Source organism: Euleptes europaea, chromosome 19, assembly GCF_029931775.1.
Source record: "Euleptes europaea isolate rEulEur1 chromosome 19, rEulEur1.hap1, whole genome shotgun sequence".
Taxonomy (NCBI): Eukaryota; Metazoa; Chordata; class Lepidosauria; order Squamata; family Sphaerodactylidae; genus Euleptes; species Euleptes europaea.
The window spans coordinates 32,990,728-33,010,809 of NC_079330.1; the positions used below are offsets into that span (position 1 = coordinate 32,990,728).

Below are 20,082 nucleotides of genomic sequence, written 5' to 3' on the forward strand. Positions count from 1 at the left end.
GGGGGTGTGTCCCACAGATCCAGAGCTTGCAGTCCGGGTGGGGCTGGGGGTTCTTTTCTCAGCCTGGGCAGGTGCCCTGCAGTCGCAGGTTATATTTTGAACACCTTGTGCTTGTTCAAATGAAGTGTCGTGGGTGCAGTTGTCTAGAGTGCTCTCTTCTGCTGTCCCCCACCCCCCAATAGATTTGTATTCTTCTGCCACGCTGCCTTTGTCTCTCGTCTGGGGCATGGGAGGGTGCCGCTGTTTGGAGTCTTGCATGTTTAATTAGCATTTGGGTTCTCTTCCGCCCCCCCCCCCAACCGATGCAAGTCAGAATTAGCAATCTGAGCTTGATTTGCACATTAAAGAGGTCCATTAATTAAAAATTCCACTTCTTGGTACATTCCCCCAGGATCCCTCCATTATTTACCTAGAAAAGGAGCACTGGGGTGCAAGATTCTCTGTTGGGTGTTCATGTCGATTGCATGCCTTCCATTGATCTTTTGTGTTTGTGTGTCTGTGTGTGTGTGTGTAAAAAAAAAAAAATCATCAACGGATCCTGCTGAATTTCCACAGGGTTGTGTCAATTCTTTCCACTGCCCCATTACCCGGGGCAGAAATATCCCCACGTTTTGCAGGGGAAAAAGAAGTCAGAACACTGGCTGGGATGGGTGAATTCAGAAATTAATCTATCTGGGAAACTATTCATGCTTTCTGTGGGTTCTAGGGACCTGTTGTCAGGGCTGTGTGTGTTAGATGTATCCTGGGTAAAGGACAGAATTTTTCTTCATAAGAACATTAGCTTTAACAAATAGGTAGGTTCGGGGGAGCTGTAAGCGTTTGTTCTGCAAAGCCATCTTAGAGGAGTAAAATGGGACCAGTGAAGAGGAGGGCGACCTCGATCCGGTGTCTCCCTGCCCCACATGGCCCTGAACTTCTGTTTTCCCTGGTTCAAAGCCTGCTATAACCTGGTGGGAGGGAAGGCTGTGCTTGTAAAGGTGGTGGAGGAGGAAGGTAAAGCCTTCCAATTCTTAAAGTTTTTTAATTGACTTCATTAATATCCCGCCTTTCTCCCCCAATGGGGATCCAAAGCAGCTTACGTCATTCTCCTCTCCTCCATTTTATCCTCTCAACAACCCTGTGAGGTAGATTGGACTTAGTGTGTGATTGGCCCAGGGTAATCCAGTAAGCTCCTGCTACAGAACCTGGGTCTCCCAAATTCTAGTCCAACACTCTAACCACTACACCACACGGGCTCAGTGGAAGAGCTTGTGTTTTACGTGGCCAAGACTCCTGATTTTGGCATATACCTCCAATGGAAGGCTCTCTGGTAGCATTGTCTAGGAAGAGGTTCTGTGCCTGAGACAACAGGAAAGCCGTTGCCCATCAGTGTGGACAGTATGAGGTTAGGTGGACCAGTGGTTTTAATCTATGGAAGGCCGCTTCATGGGTTTCTTGATGGTCCATAAGAAGGGCCCTGCTGGATCAGACCAGTGGTCCATCTAGTCCAGCATCCTGTTCCATGCAGTGGTCAACCAGTTGCCCTTGAGGGCCTTTTCCTGATGTTGCCTTCTAGCACTGGGATTCAGAGGTTTGCTCCCTCTGACTATGGAGGCTCCTTTTAGAGATGGTGGCTGGTGGCTGCTGATGGACCTTCCCCTTCATAAATCTGTCTTACTCTTTCTCAAATGCAGCTGTGTGCTCATGGGCTTCACTATGTCCTCTTCCAGCAGATTCCACAACTTAATTACCCATTGAGTAAAGGAATATTTCCTTTTGTCTGTTCTGAACCTATTTCCTGTCAACATATGGCCCATGCAAAAGCTAAGAAAAGACCAAAGTGATTGCAATGGGATTTAAGTGGCCAGGACTGTAGGCCAAAGAGTCACCTTTTCCAAACCCCCGCTAATTTGTACAGCGTCTAGCTTTTAAAGTTGGTTAGTACTGATCTGGATAGCCCTGGCTATCCTATCTCATCAGATTGTGGAATCTAAGCAGGACTGGCCCTGGTTAGTACTTGGATGGGAGACCACCAAGGGTCACCACACAGAGGTAGGCAATGGCAAACCACCTCTGAACGTCTCTTGCCTTGAAAATCCTACTGGGTTGCTATAAGTCAGCTGCGACTTGATGGCAAAAACAAAAAAGTACTCTTCCTTAAGCCAAAACAGCAATTGAGTCGGCTTACGCAATTCAGGACTCAATGGTTCTCAAGAAAAAGTCTTTCCTAACACCTGCTACCTGGGATCCTTCTGAAAGGGAGTGACGGGAATTGAACCTGTAAGATTTTCTGTGTGCAGTGCAGAGGTCCTGCAACTCAGCAGTGGCTTTCCCACAGGTAAGCTGCACAGGTCTACCATGGACAAATTCTTGTAGGGCCAGTAGATGCACGGGCCCATTCCTAAAGAGCATTGAAAAACTGCAGGTATGGCCATCCCTCTTGCTTCTTTGCAAGACTGGGGGTGAAACAACGGCCTCCGCTGTCCTCCCTCTGCCTATTGCCATCCCCTCCCCTATTCCCAACCGCATCATCTACCAATCGTTGATTTGAAGCGACTCTCTTGTTTGCTCCCTTTCTGTACTGTGTTGGGTTGAATGAGGTGGTCATTGTGGGAGTATGCCTAGTTTTTCTAGTACAGGTTGAGTATCCGTTATCTGGACATCTGATATCCGGACTGATCCGAAAACTGGACTGGACCTTTAGAGCCGGCATGCAGGCATTACTCACAGGCCCTCAGCAGCGCCACTGATGGTTCAGTGTACACAAAATTATTAAAGATATTGTTTAAAATTGGATTCAGGCTATGTGTATAAAGTATATATAAAACATAAATGGATTTCGTGTTTAGACTTCGGTCCCATCCCCAAGGTATCTCATTATGTATATGCAAAAATACCAAAATATTCCAAAATACGGAAAGATCCAAAATACAGACTACTTCTGGTCTCAAGCAGTCCATAAAAGGGATACTCAATCTGTATATTTGTGTGTTGCTTTTCTCCCTATTGGGGACCCAAAGTGGCTAACAATACAGAGAGCGAAGGGGGAGGGAACCCAAATACAGCAACAGACAAGAAGGGGAGGAGAAGCTTCCGATTTCTTAGTGGGTCTCCTCTCTCCACCAGTGGCTCTTCTGGCTGCTGTAGGCTCTGACCTTCAGGCTAAGAGTCCAAGGACAAGAGCCCTTTGGCACAGCCAGGCCTTAAATACCTATGTACAGAGAGGAAACCAAACTCATCCAGATGTTACTCAGCTGCTGCTGACTAGCGGGAACTTCCCCGTCAGAGCTGGGTTTCAGGGCATAGTCTGAAGACAGATGATAGAGCGCCACTGCTGAAGCTGAGCAGTTTTGTGTCTGAATGGAACGTCACTTGGGATGTCATGGGTCAGGACCCTCGGTTGGGGTTGAAGAACTCCACCGGTTGAGTTGGGAACCCCTATAGAGCCACCGTGTTTCTTGCTGCCTTTTGGAAGGACCCGCTACTAGTGTGCATGAAGAGCAAGCTCCTACCTCTCTGCAGTCATGGACAGTGAGGCGAGGTCACTTGGTGGCCAAGATTATTAGAATCATAGAATCATAGAGTTGGAAGGGACCACCAGGGTCATCTAGTCCAACCCCCTGCACAATGCAGGAAATTCCAAACTACCTCCCCCCGCCACACCCCCAGTGACCCCTACTCCATGCCCAGAAGATGGCCAAGGTGCCCTCCCTTTCATGATCTGCCCAAGGTCATAAAATCAGCATTGCTGACAGATGGCCATCTAGCCTGTTCTTAAAAACCTCCAGGGAAGGAGAGCTTACCATCTCCTGAGGAAGCCTGTTCCACAGCTTCCATGGATTCCTCCATTGTGTTGGTTGTTGGCTTGTTACTCTCTACTATACATCTCCTGGTGGTCACTTTGCATTTCCAGTTCCTGGCTCTCTTGGTCTGTGTCCCACTGTCTTGCCTTTGATTCTGGTGAGGTCATAACTCTGTACCCTTGCTTTCCTGTGACCGTCTGTGACATCAAGTGACTTGGGCGCATGTTTAAGCTCATAGGGTCTGGTAAGGTTTGAAGACCACTGACCTAGAAGTCCTGTTCCTTGGATGGTGCCTTGTAAATGAAATCAGTTTCAGAGGGCAGCTGTGTTGGTCTGCAGTGGAACATCCAGATTCGGCTAGACCTCACCTAGAGTACTGTGTTAAGTTTTGGGCACCACAATTTAAGAAAGATGTAGACAAGCTGGAACGTGTCCAGAGGAGGGCAACAAAGTTGGTGAGGGGTCTGGAGACCAAGTCGTATGGAGAAAGGTCGAAGGAGCTGGGTATGTTTACCCTGAAGAGGAGAAGACTGAGAGGGGATACGATAACCATCTTCAAGTACTTGAAGGGCTGTCCTGTAGAGGAGGGTGCCGAGTTGTTTTCTGTGCCCCAGAAGGTCGGACCAGAACCTTCGGGTTGAAATTAAATCAAAAGAGTTTCTGTCTAGACATTAGGAAGAATTTTCTAACAGGCAGAGCGGATCCTCAGTGGAACAGGCTTCCTTGGGAGGTGGTAAGCTCTCCTTCCCTGAAGGTTTTAAAGAAGAAGTTAGATGGCCATCTATCAGTAATGCTGATTCTATAACCTTAGGCAGTTCATGAGAGGGAGGGCATCTTGGCCATCTTCTGGGCATGGAATAGGGGTCACTGGAGGTGTGTGTGTGGGGGGGGGAGGTAGTTTGGAATTTCCTGCATTGTGCAGGGGGTTGGACTAGATTACCCTAGTGGTCCCTTCCAACTCTATGATTCTGAGTCCAGTGGCACCTTAGAGACCAACACGATTTTCAGAGTATGAGCTTTTGAAAGCTTCTTGCTGGTCTCTAAGGTGCCTCTGGCCACGAATCTGTATAAATGAAAGGAATTTATTGGGATCAGCCCTTGCCCTGTGCATGTTTTCGGTGACCAGAATTACAAGCCCCAATTTGAATAATAATAAAAAATAACCTACCTGGCAAAGACCTGACTGCTTTAATTACAAAAATCTCCCTTTCCCCCTCCCTTCCCTTTGCACTCCAAGCTTTTTACTTTTATTTATAGCTAATCTTCAGCGGGTGCTGTTTCAATCACCAGCAGAGCTGGAAACCTCTACTTCATGCTGGCTGTGGAAACAGCCAGAGACTCTAGCTATTTAAACAATATATAAATCATCTAATCTTTTAACAAGTAGATAGGGAGGGGATCTAAAAAGCTGGTATTCCAGAACCGATGTTGGGCAGGAGCAGAGACCATGCTGGGAAATGGGAACAGCGTGACACTTCTGAGCGGGGTGTCCTTCTAGGTCAGGGGTGTCGAACTCATTTGTGAGGAGGGCCAGAAATAACATAAATGTCTCTTGGTTGGGCTGAAGATGTGTCATGCATGCATGCATGTATACATACATACACACACACACACACAATAAAATAAAATGCCAGGTACTGCAGATACAAATTGGGCGTGCCAGGCCCATGGGGGCCTCGCTGTGCCTGGGAAGCTATGGGGGGGGGATGGGAGGGAGGGTGCGCGAGCCCCAAGAGGCCTCGCTGTGCCTGAAAAGGGGGGGGGGGAGATGGCTGGGCAAGCAAAACTGGTTTTCCAGCCACAGCCCGAGAAAACTGGAGGCAAGGTCTACTCTTTGGCTTGAATGGTGGTAGACATGGCCTTCCAATGGAGACCTCCCTCCCTCCCTGGATGCCAGGTCTATCCATTGATTTCTATGGGCCCCCATAGAAAGCAATGGGTAGACCTGGCCTCCATAGGGGAGAGAAAGGAAAAAAAAGGTCCCCATAGGGAGGCCAGGTCTACCGCCATGCAAGCCAATGGGTAGACCTGGCCTCCAGGTGGAGATGGTTTTCCCCCCATGGAGGCCAGGTCTACCCATTGGTTGCTATGGGCCCTCATAGAAAGCAATGGGTAGACCTGGCCTCCATGGGGGGGAAGCGGGTGGGTGGGGGGAAAAGTCCCTGTCAGGAGGCCAGGTCTACCACCATGCAAGCCAATGGGTAGACCTGGCCTCTGGATAGAGACTTCCCTCCCCCCCCCCCCCCACTGTCCTTCAGTGTTACTCCTCTGAAGATGCCTGCCACAGCTGCTGGCGAAACGTCAGGAAAGAAAATACCAAGACCACGGTTACACAGCCCGAATAACCTACAAGAACCAATTCTTTGCCTTCTTCCTCAGGCTTTTCCTGGTGAAAAAAAAGTGCGAGCAAGCTGCTCAGGCAATTTGGATACTAGTCATGATGCATGCCTGTTCTCTCCAGGATCAGAGGAGCATGCCATATGTATTTAGTTCTGTGGAACACAGGCAGGATGCTGCTGCTGTCTTGTTATGTTCTTATAAGTATTTTTTCACACAACGCATAGTTAAATTGTGGAACTCCCTGCCCCAGGATGGGGTGATGGCTGCCAGCTTGGAGGGCTTTAAGAGGGGAGTGGACATATTCATGGAGGAGAGGAGACATATTCATGGAGGAGAGGAGTAATCATGGCTATTAGTTAGAATGGATACTAGTCATGCTGCATACCTATTCTCTCTAGTATCAGAGGAGCATGCCCATTATTTTGGGTGCGGTGGAACACAGGCAGGATGGTGCTGCTGCACTCGTCTTGTTAGTGGCTTCCTGGAGGCACCTGGTTGGCCACTGTGTGAACAGACTGCTTGACTTGATGGGCCTTGGTCTGATCTAGCAGGGCCTTTCTGACGTTTTTATGTTCTTATAGTAGCTATGAAATTAGACTGCCATCTTTTAGGTGATTTGTAAAAATTTTAATTCTATGTTTTTTAAAAAAAATTCTATGTGTTTTAACTTATATTGATATTGTATTATATATATTGATTGTTGGAAGCCGCTCTGAGCCTGACTTGGTTAGGAGAGGGCAGGGTATCAATAAAAAAAAATTTTTTTTTTACATGGCTTTTGTTTCCTTGGTATTAAAATAAGTATGTGGAACTTCTGCACCAAGATCAGATGAATTTGCAAGGACATTTGGATCGGTCCATGCTTGTTAGTCTTTGGGAGAAGACTAAATCCCCATCCCATGGGAAATCCGGGCGAGGTCCCCTCATGCTGCTTATCAACCCGTTTTCAGGCTGATCTTTGCTAGGTCTAGAAACTTTCCCACCACATTGTTGTTAATCAGGCGACTGGGCCGTGTAGCTTGGTATCATCCACCCTGATTGGCAGTGGCTCCCTGGGGTCTTGAGCAGAAAATGGTCTTTTCCCCAGTTGCTGCTACCTGAAATCCTTTCAGCCAGGTATGCCAGGCAAGGAACCCGAGCCCTTTTGCATGCACACTAAACAGTAAGCCCTCACACCATTGGTTTGTGTAGCTCAGTGCTGACTGCTCTGGTTGGCAGCAGCTCTCCGTTGTGTTTAACTGAAAATTGAACCTGGGACCGCCTGTGTGTGAAGGAGTGTTCCATGCTGGCGGGCTGTAGCTTCTTCCCTGTGAAGTTCTGGAACTTTCTCATTTAAAAAAAAATAGACTTTAGTATGAAGATGCAGTTTACCGAGGCAGATCCTTGGTCCGTAGAGCTCTGAATTGTTTTGCCTGGCTGGCAACAGTTTTTCATGGTCTTGGGCACAGAAGGATTTTTCCCAACACCATTTAGCTATATATGTGAAGTGCTGTGGCATTGATCCATAGCCCCCCTTGGGTTGCTGAATTCTGCTCTGACTTTTAAATCCCATGGTGGGTTATTTTTTTGAGGGGGGGTGTTCCTTTTGCTAGTGCAGAATTTCAGGAATAATTCAGCCTTGCATATGAATTATTTGAGAGGACAAGGCTGTCTAAGACTGTGGCTCTTTCTTCGAAATACATGTTTAAAGATACGAGATGCTTTCAGGGTGTCAGAAGTGCTTCCCAAACCGTTACCGCTGTAATTCTTACAACAGTCTGGTAAGAGAAGCCAATAAATATATTACGCCCATACTGCAGATTGGGGAGGGCAGGAAACGGAGGCTGAGTGGGTTGCCTAGTGTGTTTCTAGCTGGCCGTTTTCCCCAAAAGCCATGTCGTTTGGGCTGGTCCTGCACCCTTGATTCGTCTGCATTATAAGTACATAAAACAGTGTCCCGCGGAAAGGTGCTGAGAGTATACGGAGGGATTCGGACTGAGCTGTCCAAGTCCTGGAGAAGAGAGGGGTGGGAGGCAGGAGTCTCTAGGAAAGAGGCACAGAGTAGAGTGGGTTTCGTTTGTTTCTCCATGGATTAGTTCCTCTTTTAGGGATAGTATTTGTCCTGTTGATAACTGTATGTATTTCACTTATTATTTGTTCATAACCATCTAGACCAGTGGTTCCCAACCTTTTTTTGACCAGGGACCACTAGGACTTTTTTGTTCGGTGCAGGGACCCCAAGGTTCAAAATAAAAATTCCAGGAATTTGAAAATAAACTTTAATCATAACTGTTAAACATAAAACTTAGAATAATATTTGAATATATATATTTTATAATAGAGAACTTTTAATTGAAAATATTAATTTATTATGGGTTTATAACTTTGTTTCGCGTACCTTAATTTAGTTCTCGCGGACCCCTGGGGGTCCATGGACCCCTGGTTGGGAACCAGTGATCTAGACATATCTGTATTCTCAGCATCTAGAAATTTTAAAACTATTTCATTCAAGGAACTTGAGCCAAACAATTCTTTCACTCTTCTGTCCACACTACTATTCCACCTGACCCGACAATGTTTTTTTCTCATATGTTAAAACCTCATTGTGCATTTCTTCAATGCGTGGTTTAAAATTTGGGATCTCAGATTCCATAGTAAGGGGTAAGTGGTCACTATCACAAAAGGTGGACACCTCAAAAGATTCCACATACCAGACCAAATTTTCAGATGCCAATATGTAATCTGTTGCATTCATCCTTGATCCTGAACAATAGGTAAATTCTGCTGCGTGATCTTTGGGATATGACCCATTTCAGATAATGTATAATTCTGTGAATTTATAATTTTAAAATGCTTCTCTTCTTATATTTGATATACTGAAAGTTTGAATTATTGTACTGATTCTATTTTCATTGGTCTTGGAATTTTGTTTTATCTTGCCAAGGGCCGTAAATAAACAATCAATCTATTGGTCTTGGACTGTATTAAATAAATTTATAGAGTAGAGTGAGAGAGAAAGCCAGAGTCTAGGGGGGAATTGCCTGGTCAGAGCAGGGTTGCATGTGACCGGGAGTTATATGGGTGGGGAAGGCTGAAACTGTCGTAATGGTCTGAAATAACCAGCCAAAGTCTCTAGCAGACATGGTAGTTCAGATACTGTGTATTTCTACCCCCCTAAATTGGACCATATTTTATTATATTTAGAAATGTAGGTTTATATATAATGTGTATGTATGCATATGCTGTCTTCAATCCTCCAGGATCGTTCACACGGGCAGATCGCATTAAGAAATTCATCCCCTGAGCTGCTAACGCAAACACCCGAAATGTAGAGGATCTTGGTGAAATCCTCAACAGGTTGGCCAGTTTTAATGTCCGTGGAATCATATTTGGCAGCTGTGGATTTGGCAGACACTTTCCATGTGCTTGGATGCTCTGTGGCTCTGGAAGGAAGAAAAAAACCTGGCGTGCCTAAATGCCCATGCTGAGGCAGCAACATGCATCTCTGCACATTTGTTTCTAACAAGAGACTATTGAGACACCCTGGAGGGGTGGGGGGTGGGGGAGATGGTGTGAACAGGGATGCCTTAAGATGTTCTTTAATTTATCAGGAAATTTGATACTATCCAATCAGGACTCTGTTGCGATAATGGTTTCCTCTTGCACTCTAGGTGTTAAATTAGCTTAGCAAGACTGCCAAGAAGGTGTTATCTGTTATGCTGTAATGAATGGTCACTGCTTATCTTGTATACACTTCAGGTTTGCATAGAATTGTCGCAAACCTCTTGCCTTTCATTGCTGTTTGACACGTGCGCGCGCCACACACACAACTCTTTGCTACTGTCTTTCCCCCTTTGTCCCTGTTGGTGTATATATTTATCTGCTAACAGAGGATAATATTTCATAAATCTCATAAAGTGGGCCCCAGTCCGCCAAAACCTGCTGCCCCAGTAAACCGCATGTTCTTGAAAGTTCCACAAGACATCTTTGCGGTCTTCATCTTTTTTGTGTGTGTCTTGGGTTTGGCGACTTCTTCTTTCTGCTGGCTGAGACCAGCGTCTTGCCTGGAACACTGGGCAATCTGGTTACAGTTTCTGGCGGGGGGGGGGGGACACCAGAGAATGGAAAATTTTGACTTGGCGCTCTCAGAGATTGCAGGGGAGTGTGAAGAGGCTGGCTAGAGGCTTAGAATAGCAGGTGTAAAAATCTGCAGGCGCACCTGGGCTGTGCAATTTTCCAGACTCAGCATGACAAAACAGTTTTTAAAATATGGGGCTGGGGGAAGAAGGAAAGGGAGGACAATGCCATGTGACTTGGGGTACGTGTCATCACTTCAAACAACAGGAAATTTGGGGTGTGTGGGTGGGCACCCCGTTGCTGGGTTTAAATTCCTGTGCTTGCACATGGTGCTATATGTGAAGAAGAGTTGGTTTTGATAGGCCGACTTTCTCTACCACTTAAGGGAGAATCAAACCGGCTTACAATCACCTTCCCTTCCCCTCCCCACAACAGACACCCTGTGAGGTAGGTGGGGCTGAGAGAGCTTTAACAGAGCTTTGACTGGCCCAAGGTCACTCAGCTGGCTTCATGTGTAGGAATGGGGGAAACAAATCCAGTTCACCAGATTAGCATCCGCCGCTCATGTGGAGGAGTGGGGAATCAAACCCTGTTCTCCAGATCAGAGTCCACTGCTCCAAACCACCGCTCTTAACCACCACACCATGCTGGCTCTCTGTGTGTGTGTGTGTGTGTGTATATATATATATATGTGTGTGTATGTATATATGTATGTGTGTATATGTGTGTGTGTGTATACGCGCACACACACACACACACACACACACACACACACACACACATATATATATATATATATATATATATATATATATATATATATATATATATATATATATTTTTCACACGGAGTAATCTTCTCATCCCTCATTTAAAATTGAGGGCAGCTCCCTTATCACCTGGGTGGAAGAATTTTTAAAAGGAAGCACCTACTGGGGAGGAGAGAGGAAACTCTGGTACTGTGTGCAACAAACTCCATGGCTGTGCCAAGTTGTGTGAGTGGAACTGCACATAGAGAGCCAGCTTTGTGTAGTAGTTAAGAGTGATGGACTCTAATCTGGAGACACAGGTTTGATTCCCCATTTCTCCACATGTGTGGTGGACTCTAATCTGGTGAATTGGGTTTGATTCCCCACTCCTCTACATGAGAGGGGTATTCATGGCTACTAGTAAAAATAGATACTAGTCCTGATGCATACCTATTCTCTCCAGGTTCAGAGGAGCATGCCTATTATTTTGGGTGCGGTGGAACACAGGCAGGATGCTTCTGCATTCGTCTTGCTTGTGGGCTTCCTAGAGGCACCTGGTTGGCTAAAGTGTGAACAGACTGCTGGACTTGATGGACCTGGGTCTGATCCAGCGTGGAGTTATGTTCTTATGATGGGCAAAATCTGTGCACTTCTGAAGCTGTCTACCATTGAGGCAAAGGATTTAGCTTAGTACTGTCCGAGTCTCAGGCAGAGATCTTTCCCACTGTGCTCTTTTTGGAGCTGGGACCTTCATGTGCTTGATCACTAAGTCACAGCCCCTTCCTCAAATTGTACCTGATGTGGGTGTTTTTTTGGGTTTTTTTAAAGGAGAGAACAAGGTAGGAACAGTCAGGACTTCTAAGCATTTGATATTGGTGTCCGGGGAGCATTCTTCTGCCAGCCCTGAACAAGAACTGGCTCCTAGTTTTAAAATATTTGCAACTTTAGCAGACCCCAACTCAACAGTCCTGGTTTGGTTAGTATGAAAACGTTATGTGAGAGAGAAAGAGAAACGGCAAACTTTCCTTGGATTCTTTTTGCCTTCTCAATATGATACCTGGTCAGCTGTGGGCTGGTATTGTGTAGTGGTTAAAAGAATGAGCTGGTGGGTTCCCAGTTCAAATCCTGACCTCTGCCACAAACTCACTAGGTGGTCTTTGACAGGTCCCCTTTCTTTCAGCCTCTCCATGTGCAATGATAGGCCTACCTTACCGAGCTCTGATAAGGATCTGAAGAATGTAATGTGTATGTGTGAACACTGACCGCACTTTGCATGCAGTATCTTGAAAAGAAAATTTAATACCCCTACACACACTCACACACCTTGGCTTCGTTTCCCTCTGGCTGACCCATGGTGTGGAAATAAGGCATATATTTTCATCCAGAGAAGCATATGAGTAACTGTATACCTGAAGAAGTGAGCTGTGACTCAAGAAAGCTCGCATTGAAATAAATGTCTTTAGGGTGCCGCTGAACTTCGGTTTTGTTTTGCTGCAGCAGACTGGCCCTTTGCAATCCCCTTTCCCAGTTGAGTCGGGGAAAGATGCTGCCAGCTTTAGCACCAACAGCAGTCACCGCCACAATCCAACTTTTGGAACTGTGGCTCGCCCAAACCGTTGGCGCAATGCTTTGTTGCCGAAGTTGGGAGGCCTTAAAATGCTAAAGCTTATTGTTATTCCGAGTTGATAATCTCTGCCTTGCTTTAATAATTTTTCCTCATGCCTGGATAGCCCGCGAGTTGCCCGATAATCACTCACACAGCTTTGTAATCAATGCCCAAAGTAATAGGATTCCGCTGGCCAACGGCAATTAATAAATTTGTGTCTTTTTTTAAAACACTAGCAAGTCGGGCCTGAAATACGACTGACTGGCTTTTCCTCATTTGCATATTTATTGCAGTGGAAAAATTCTCGCGGAATGATTGATGTCGAGACTGCCTCTTGAATTCCAAGCAGCGCATTATTATGAAATGAAAAATGCCGGCCATACAGTTGATTAAAGTTGAAGACAGTGGAATCGGTGTTTTTTAAGATTGTGGGAGAATTAAAGGCATATTTTAATAGATGTTGACAAGAAGTGAACTAACAAAAGCAAAGCAGAGGATTTGCTTGAAAAGATTTAATCAAATGTGTTTCTTGGGGGATTAATTGCTGGGGATGACTGGTGGCCGGGGGGGGGGAGAGGTGGGGGGGAGGTCTGGCTCGCAGGTCTGAATGAGAAGTATTGTTCTTGGGCCAACGTATCGAGCGTCACTTTTGACCTACACTTTTAACTCTGGTCCCGGAGCCGCCCGCAAAAGAGGAGTGGGAATAACCTCTCTCTCAATCTTCAATGACTGGATGGAGGGGCTTGAGGTTTTGCATTTAACAGTTGTGTGGAAGACACATAAAAAAAATGGGGGAAGCTCAGTAATGATATTTTGAGTCACAGAGCTGGTCTCTTCCGATAGTGATCCAGAGAAGAGGGTATCGCTCTTTCTTGTCCTTGTTCTGTGTTTACAATCACAGGATCCTTGTCTGTCATGGGCAAGATAACCAGTTTGGCAAGAAGGCCAGAATTCAACAACAACAACCCCGTTCTTAAAGGTATTCACAAGGGCAGAGCTTTACTTTTGCCTCTAGGAATAAGAAGAACAATTGGTTTTTATATGCCAACTTTCTGTACCACTTAAGGAAGAATCAAATCGGCTTACAATCACCTTCCCTCTCCCTCCCGCAACCGACACCTTGTGAGGTAGGTGGGGCTGAGAGAGCTCTAAGAGAGCTGTGACTAGCCCAAAGCCACCCAGCTGGCTTCACAGGGAGGAGTGGGGAAACAAATCAAGTTCACCAGATTAGCTTCTGCCGCTCATGTGGAAGAGTGGGGAATCAAACCCAGTTCTTCAGATCAGACTCCACCGCTCTTAACCACTACACCACGCTGGCTCTACACCACTACGCCATGCTGGTAACCATTTGCATAACTGGGGGAAAATGCAGGGGATGGCTTCAGACACCCTTGGTTTAGGGGCTAAGCTTTAACTCCGGTGACCCCCACCACTGAGAATGAAGCCCTCTTTTCTCACTATAGCCCGCCCTACATCAGTGAGCAGCCCCATTCTGCTTAGACTGTTGTGGTAAGGAATGTTAGAATCCATCTTATATACCCCACTCTTCTTTCAGCAAGCTCAGAGAGCTACCCTAGTTCATGTTGGTACCAGTTGCACATGGTAGACCAGATAGCAATATTGGCACAACCCATGGCTGCCCTGAGAGCTTTGTTGCTGAACAGGGATTTGAATCCAGCCCTTCCAAGTTAGTTGCTCTGTCTTATATGCCCCCACTGGCTCACCCTGTTCTTGCAATTCTGTGTTAATTTACCCAGAGTATTTGCTGCACAAATCCAGGTTTGAATGTCTACTTCCCCAATAAGTATCTGCTAAACACCCCACCTTTTACCTGCTGTTCAGTCTCCCTTCTTTGAATACAGCAAGGTAGGCCTTGTTAAGAAATTCTTTGAAGTAAAAGACCTTTGATTCTAAACACATGCTCAGCCATTCCTCACATTCCCCAGGGTTCTTCGCAAGGCTGCCGCTAGATGTTACAGTAGACACCAGACTACTGCAGAAAACAACAGCTTCACTTCTCCCATTCCGCCCCTTTTCCAGTCATGTCAAGAGCTTCCCCACCCTTATAAGCACCAGTTAATAAAATGGTGTCTAGCGGGGTGATGCCACCTTACACATTTGTACTGGTAGACATTGGGGGCAGGCGGGGAGATGACACTGCGCTGCCACTTTTTTTGGCAGCCCTGCATCAGCTGTAATACCTACTTCCAGCCCTCATTGTAAAGAAAGAAATGGAAGTGTGAATTATTAAAGGGCAGCATAATCCAAAACCTGTAGATGCCACTCTGAGCTTGTTGGAATTGTGAGCGGATAAAAATCTGATCATTTAATAATACGTTTTTTAAAAATGGAAAGTTGCAGTTCCTTTCCACATTTCTGTCTGTTCCTTTTTATCTTCCCTCTTTTCAAGGATGTCAAGGCCTGTGGTTCTCTCTTCCTCTGTCTTACCCTCACAACAACCCTACGAGGTTGGCTAGATTGAGAGTTTGACTGACTTGTGCACCCAGTAATGACTTTGAGTGGGGATTTGAACCTGGGTCTTCCCAGTCCTAGCCCAGCACCATTGCTCTTGCAACACTGTGGAGCGCTCATGCCTACAGATCAGCTGCTGAAGCTCACCCATTAGGGATTTGAACCGGGAGCCCCACACGTGGCTGTTGATATACTGGATTTCTCCAGCTCTTGCTGTGTGGTTTCTTTTCCTGATTTATCTCCACTCCAGCATGGTGTAGTGGTTAAGAGCGGTGGTTTGGAGTGGTGGAGTCTGATCTGGAGAACCGGGTTTGATTCCCCACTCCTTCACATGAGCGGCGGAGGCTAATCTGGTGAAACTGGGTTTTTTTCCCCACTCCTACACACGAAGCCAGCTGGGTGACCTTGGGCCAGTCACGCACTCTCAGCCCCACCTATCTCACAGGGTGTCTGTTGTGGGGAGGGGAAGGGAAGGTGGTTTTAATCCGGTTTGATTCTTCCTTCAGTGGTAGAGAAAGTCAGCATATAAAAACCAACTCTTCCTCTTCCTGTGAGCTACCAACATCCTGCAAAATGTACCTAACCCAGTGCTTTAGGGGCTGGTTTGTGGGCTGATGGGTCGGTTTTCAGAGCGTGCGTTTCCAGCAGCTCTGTCCTATTCCCTCCGTCGAGCCTTTTCAGGTGTCTGCACTCAGGACAGAATGTAATACACACGTTGCCGCCTCTTTGCATATGTTGAGTGTCAGCTGCAGTGATTCCCCCCACCCCACCCCCGCCAGTAATATATCTCTCGGCACTTTCCCCATTCAGGAATCAATGTGTAATATGTGCTTGATGGTGAAAATAATTCCCCGCTTTATCTCTGCTTTGTTCTCCTCTCCTCTAAAGCCCTGCCTGCCACTTGTCATGCAGGGCGATACGATGGTTCCTTTTGTGCCGTTCACGGTGCCGCGCGCGGGCCCGTCCGCCACAGAGGGGTTTGCCCTTTTGAAAGAGGATGACAGCTTGGCAGAGAGAGAAGAATCTATATTGTCACTTTTCCACCCCCACTTCCCCAAATTACAGGCTCATAGCCTTGCCGGTAGGTACAGAACATTATTTTACCAGCCTGTCTACCATTAGATCTCTGCGCTTCACGGCGAGGGCCTGTGCTTTGGGTGCCGAAGGGAAGCTCCCTTCCCTGGAACCTGCCTCTTCCTTCTTCTTGTCTTGAAAACGAGACTTCTCGGTATTCTTCAGGCTGCAGCCGCTGGTTCTCTTTCAAGAAGTATCTTAAGCCCCCCCCCCCTTTTTCTTTGGCCTTCCCTTCCTGGACGGCAGTCTTTACTCCCGACAATCGACCGGAGTTTCCATCTCGCTCAACAAAGCTTGCTGCTTAAAAAAAAGAGCAATATTTAAATATTTCCAACCTTCCTTTCATCTAAAATAAAAAGACTCCCCCTATGCAACAGTTTTTTTTAAAAAAAAACAATCTCACACAATTTGGAATGAATCCACTTCCATGGAATAAAAGTAGCCGGGGTGGGTGGGTGGAGGGAAACGGCAGAAACGGAAAACAACTGGAAAATAATTCAGCAGCCAGAAATCCGTTCCTATCCCAGATGCCCTTCAGAGCAGCCTTTTCTCACCTCTGACAGGCAAGCGCCTTTCGGGGCCCATCCCATAGCCCTGGTGCCACAGATCTGGGATGCAATTTACCAGCTGCAAATTTTGAAAGGATTTGGACCAAAGTATGCTGCTGCTGTTCAGCTGGCTGGCTTACTCTCCAGTAAATGGTGTGTGTGTGTGTGTTGGGGAAGGGAGGGAGAAAAGAATGCTTCCATGACTGTGCCGGGGAAACTGCCTCTACATGATGTGGTGGTTAAGACGGTGGTTTGGAGCAGTGGAGTCTGATCTGGAGAAATGGCTTTGATTCCTCGCTCCTCCACATGAGCGGCAGACGCTAATCTGGTAAACCGGATTGATTTCCCCACTCCTTCCCCACTCCGCCAGCTGGGTGACCTTGGGCTAGTCACAGCTCTCTTAGAGCTCTCTCAGCCCCATCTGCCTCACAGGGTGTCTGTTGTGGGGAGGGGAAGGGAAGGTGGTTGTAAGCCGGTTTGCGTCTCCCTTAAGTGGTAGAGAAAGTCAGCATATAAAAACCAACTCTTTTTCTTCTACGTATATCGGGGGGAATCTCTCAAGTTGGTGCCATCCTTCCAAGGAACTTGGGGTGGTGTACATGGTCCTTCCTTCCCTATTTTGTCTTCACACACAAGCCCGAGTTGCTGTTGGTTGATCATGGAGCTTGTTCTCTATAGGGAGATGCTTTCCCCTATAAAAAGTTCAGATCTGTAGTTTGGGGATGTATTGGCCTTTGTGTGCAGATGGCACTCAGGTCTGGGCCATGGTGCCTTTGTACCTTTTGCCAGCTTGGGTTACTACACCAGGTGGGGCCTTCCCTAGCCAGTTAATCACAATCGCATCACAAAGGTTTGACTACTGCAGTGTGTTTGATGTGGGGCTGCCTTTGTATGCGCTTCAGAAACTTAGGACAAAAAGTGGCAATCTGGTTGTTAACTGGCATGGCTTATAAGGGTGACTGGGCTGGCTGGCTCTTTGTTTCCAGGCGTAATTCAAAGTTCTGGTTTGGAAAACTCTACACCAGGGTTCCCAACGTGGTGCCCATCGGCACCATGATGCCTGCCAACACCTTTCTTGGTGCCCACCAAGTGCTTTTAGAGTGTGTGGGGCTAGGTGGGGCTTAATGAACAGAGGAGCCACTTCTCAGTAGCACACTGGACTCTCTGCTTCTTACCTTCTTGTCGAGAACTCAGAGGAGGGAATTGCTGTGTTTCTGGAGGCTGCCCTTTCTAGAAAGAAGAATGTTCTGAAATACCAATTGTGGGGGGAGAAGAGGAAGAGGGCCAGTTTGGCAACCTGGCAGCCCCTGAGCTAAATCCATCTGAGTATCCTCTGTGTGAAAGAGAATGCTGGACTAGTGGGGCCGTCGGTCTGAGCCAACAGGACTGTTGTTCTCAAATCATTCTGGCAACATATCTCTTGGGGGGGTGCAGAATTAAATGATCTTCTGGTAATAGCATTGTTTTTTGTTTTGTTTTTTTGCATAAAAGGGTACAGAAAAAGAGGGATGGGGAACAGAGGTAAAGCATATTTCATCGTCCGGGCCCCAACTTGATCCAAACTTAACAGAAAAGAAAAGAAAAACTAATGTCAAAGCATCAAATTTTCATCTAAAACATTAAAACTTCTTAAAACTCACTAAAATGTAATGAATGAATGAATGAAAAACCTTTAATGGCGTAAGACTAAAATGTAATATATCCCCCATACCTCAACAAGATTTAATCTTGAAGAAAACTAATACTCTAACTTTTATTGTTTAAGCTAAACATTTAAAACATCCTGAATCTCACTAAACATGTTCTTATAAGTCATTTGGTATCTTAATGTATAGCATCGTGTTTCTACTGATGCTCAGGAGTGATACACCATGCTCTGGTTGTCATGTCTGCAGATCCTGGATAAAAAGCAGCCCCTTTGATTCCTTGCGGTGGTCTGTTAGGTATACAAGATCCCCCCCCCCACTTTTCCCGCATTTGCCGCTTGCCTGCCAGCATCTCCTTAAGAAGGATAACCCTGGTTTCATTTTGCTCCACAGATCACAAAGCCCTAAAGGCTTTGCTGAGATCACTGGTAGACCTTCAGGACGAACTCCTCTATCAGTATTCAGGCACGAGTCATCTGGTCATTGGCGGGCAATCCATGGAAGAAGAGAGGTAAACGCCGGGCGACGCCAGCATCTCCCGGGGTCCCTGTTTCCATATCCATTAAAATGATTAACCTCCTTAAGCTTGGCTGCTAGAGTCGAGTACAGTAGAGCCAGCATGGTGTAGTGGTTAAGAGCGGAGGACTCTAGTCTGGAGAAGTGGGTTCGATTCCCCACTCCTCCACATGAAGCTAGCTGGGTGACCTTGGGCTAGTCACAGTTCTCTCTGAACTCTCTCAGTCCCACCTACCTCACAAGGTGTCTGTTGTGGGGAAGGGAAGGGAATTGTAAGCCACTTTGAGACTCCTTAAAGGTAGAGAAAAAGTGGGGTATAAAAACCAGCTCTTCATCTTTCTTTCTTCTTCTTCTTGTCCCTTACTGCAGTTCTTAGCACTGAGAGTCGTTTGTTTTGTTCTGCTTGTTTGTTGTTTTAGTACCGAAGAGATCCCGAGTGGGAGCGATGGAGAAGGCGAAGGGGAGGGCGTGATGAGGAAGAGGCTGCCGAAACGGCCGCTCAAGCGGAAGCTTGAGATGGACGAATACCCGGAGTTTGCGGCCAAGCGGTTTGCCGACTTCCGGGCCTATCGGAACAGCACCTTGCAGAAGTGGCACGACAAGACCAAGCTGGCCTCTGGCAAACTGGGCAAGGCAAGGCGTGCTCCTGTGCAGTGGCGGAGGGTGTGGGGAGGGCTGCCAACTTCCATGCCGGGCCTAGAGATCTGGAATTACAACTGATCTCCAGGCTACACAGATCTGTTTCCCTGGGGGAAATGGCAGCTTTGGAAGGGGGGCTGTAGGGCATCATATCCCAACTGAGGTCCCTCCCCTCCCTAAACCCCACCCTCCCCATTCTCCACCCCCAAATCCCCAGGAATTTCCCAACTCGGAGTTGGCACCCCTAGGTGCAGGCCATTGTTACGCAAATCTGTCATTGAAATCAGTTTACCTCCCAAAAGGGCACACTCAGGGTGAGGGGTGTGTGTTTAATTTTATAAAAGCATATTATGCTCCCCAAAACTGTGTGCACTTTGGTCGTAGACCTTGGGGGGGTGGGCGTGGTTTCAGGCCTCGCTGCATTAGTTACATGCCATGATCCAAGAGCCAGCGTGGTGTAGTGGTTCAGAGCGGTGGTTTGGAGCGATGGACTCTGATCTGGAGAACCAGGTTTGATTCCCCGCTCCTCCACATGAGCGGCGGACACTAGTCTGGCAACCTGGGTTGGTTTCCCCACTCCTCCAAACGAAGCCAGCTGGGTTACCTTGGGCTAGTCACAGTTCTCTTAGAGCTCTCTCAGCCCCACCTACCTCC

The 20,082-nt window shown here is 46.9% G+C and overlaps 1 protein-coding gene across 1 annotated transcript in view; it reads left to right on the forward strand.

Moving 5' to 3' along the window:
• The window catches only part of AATF (apoptosis antagonizing transcription factor), a 111,088-nt gene that overhangs the window by 16,808 nt on the left and 74,198 nt on the right, over positions 1 to 20,082 (forward strand). Inside the window, exons 5-6 of the mRNA XM_056865037.1 lie at positions 18,667 to 18,784; positions 19,209 to 19,422. Coding sequence (XP_056721015.1) covers positions 18,667 to 18,784; positions 19,209 to 19,422 — 332 coding nt within the window. The remainder of the gene's footprint in view (positions 1 to 18,666; positions 18,785 to 19,208; positions 19,423 to 20,082) is intronic.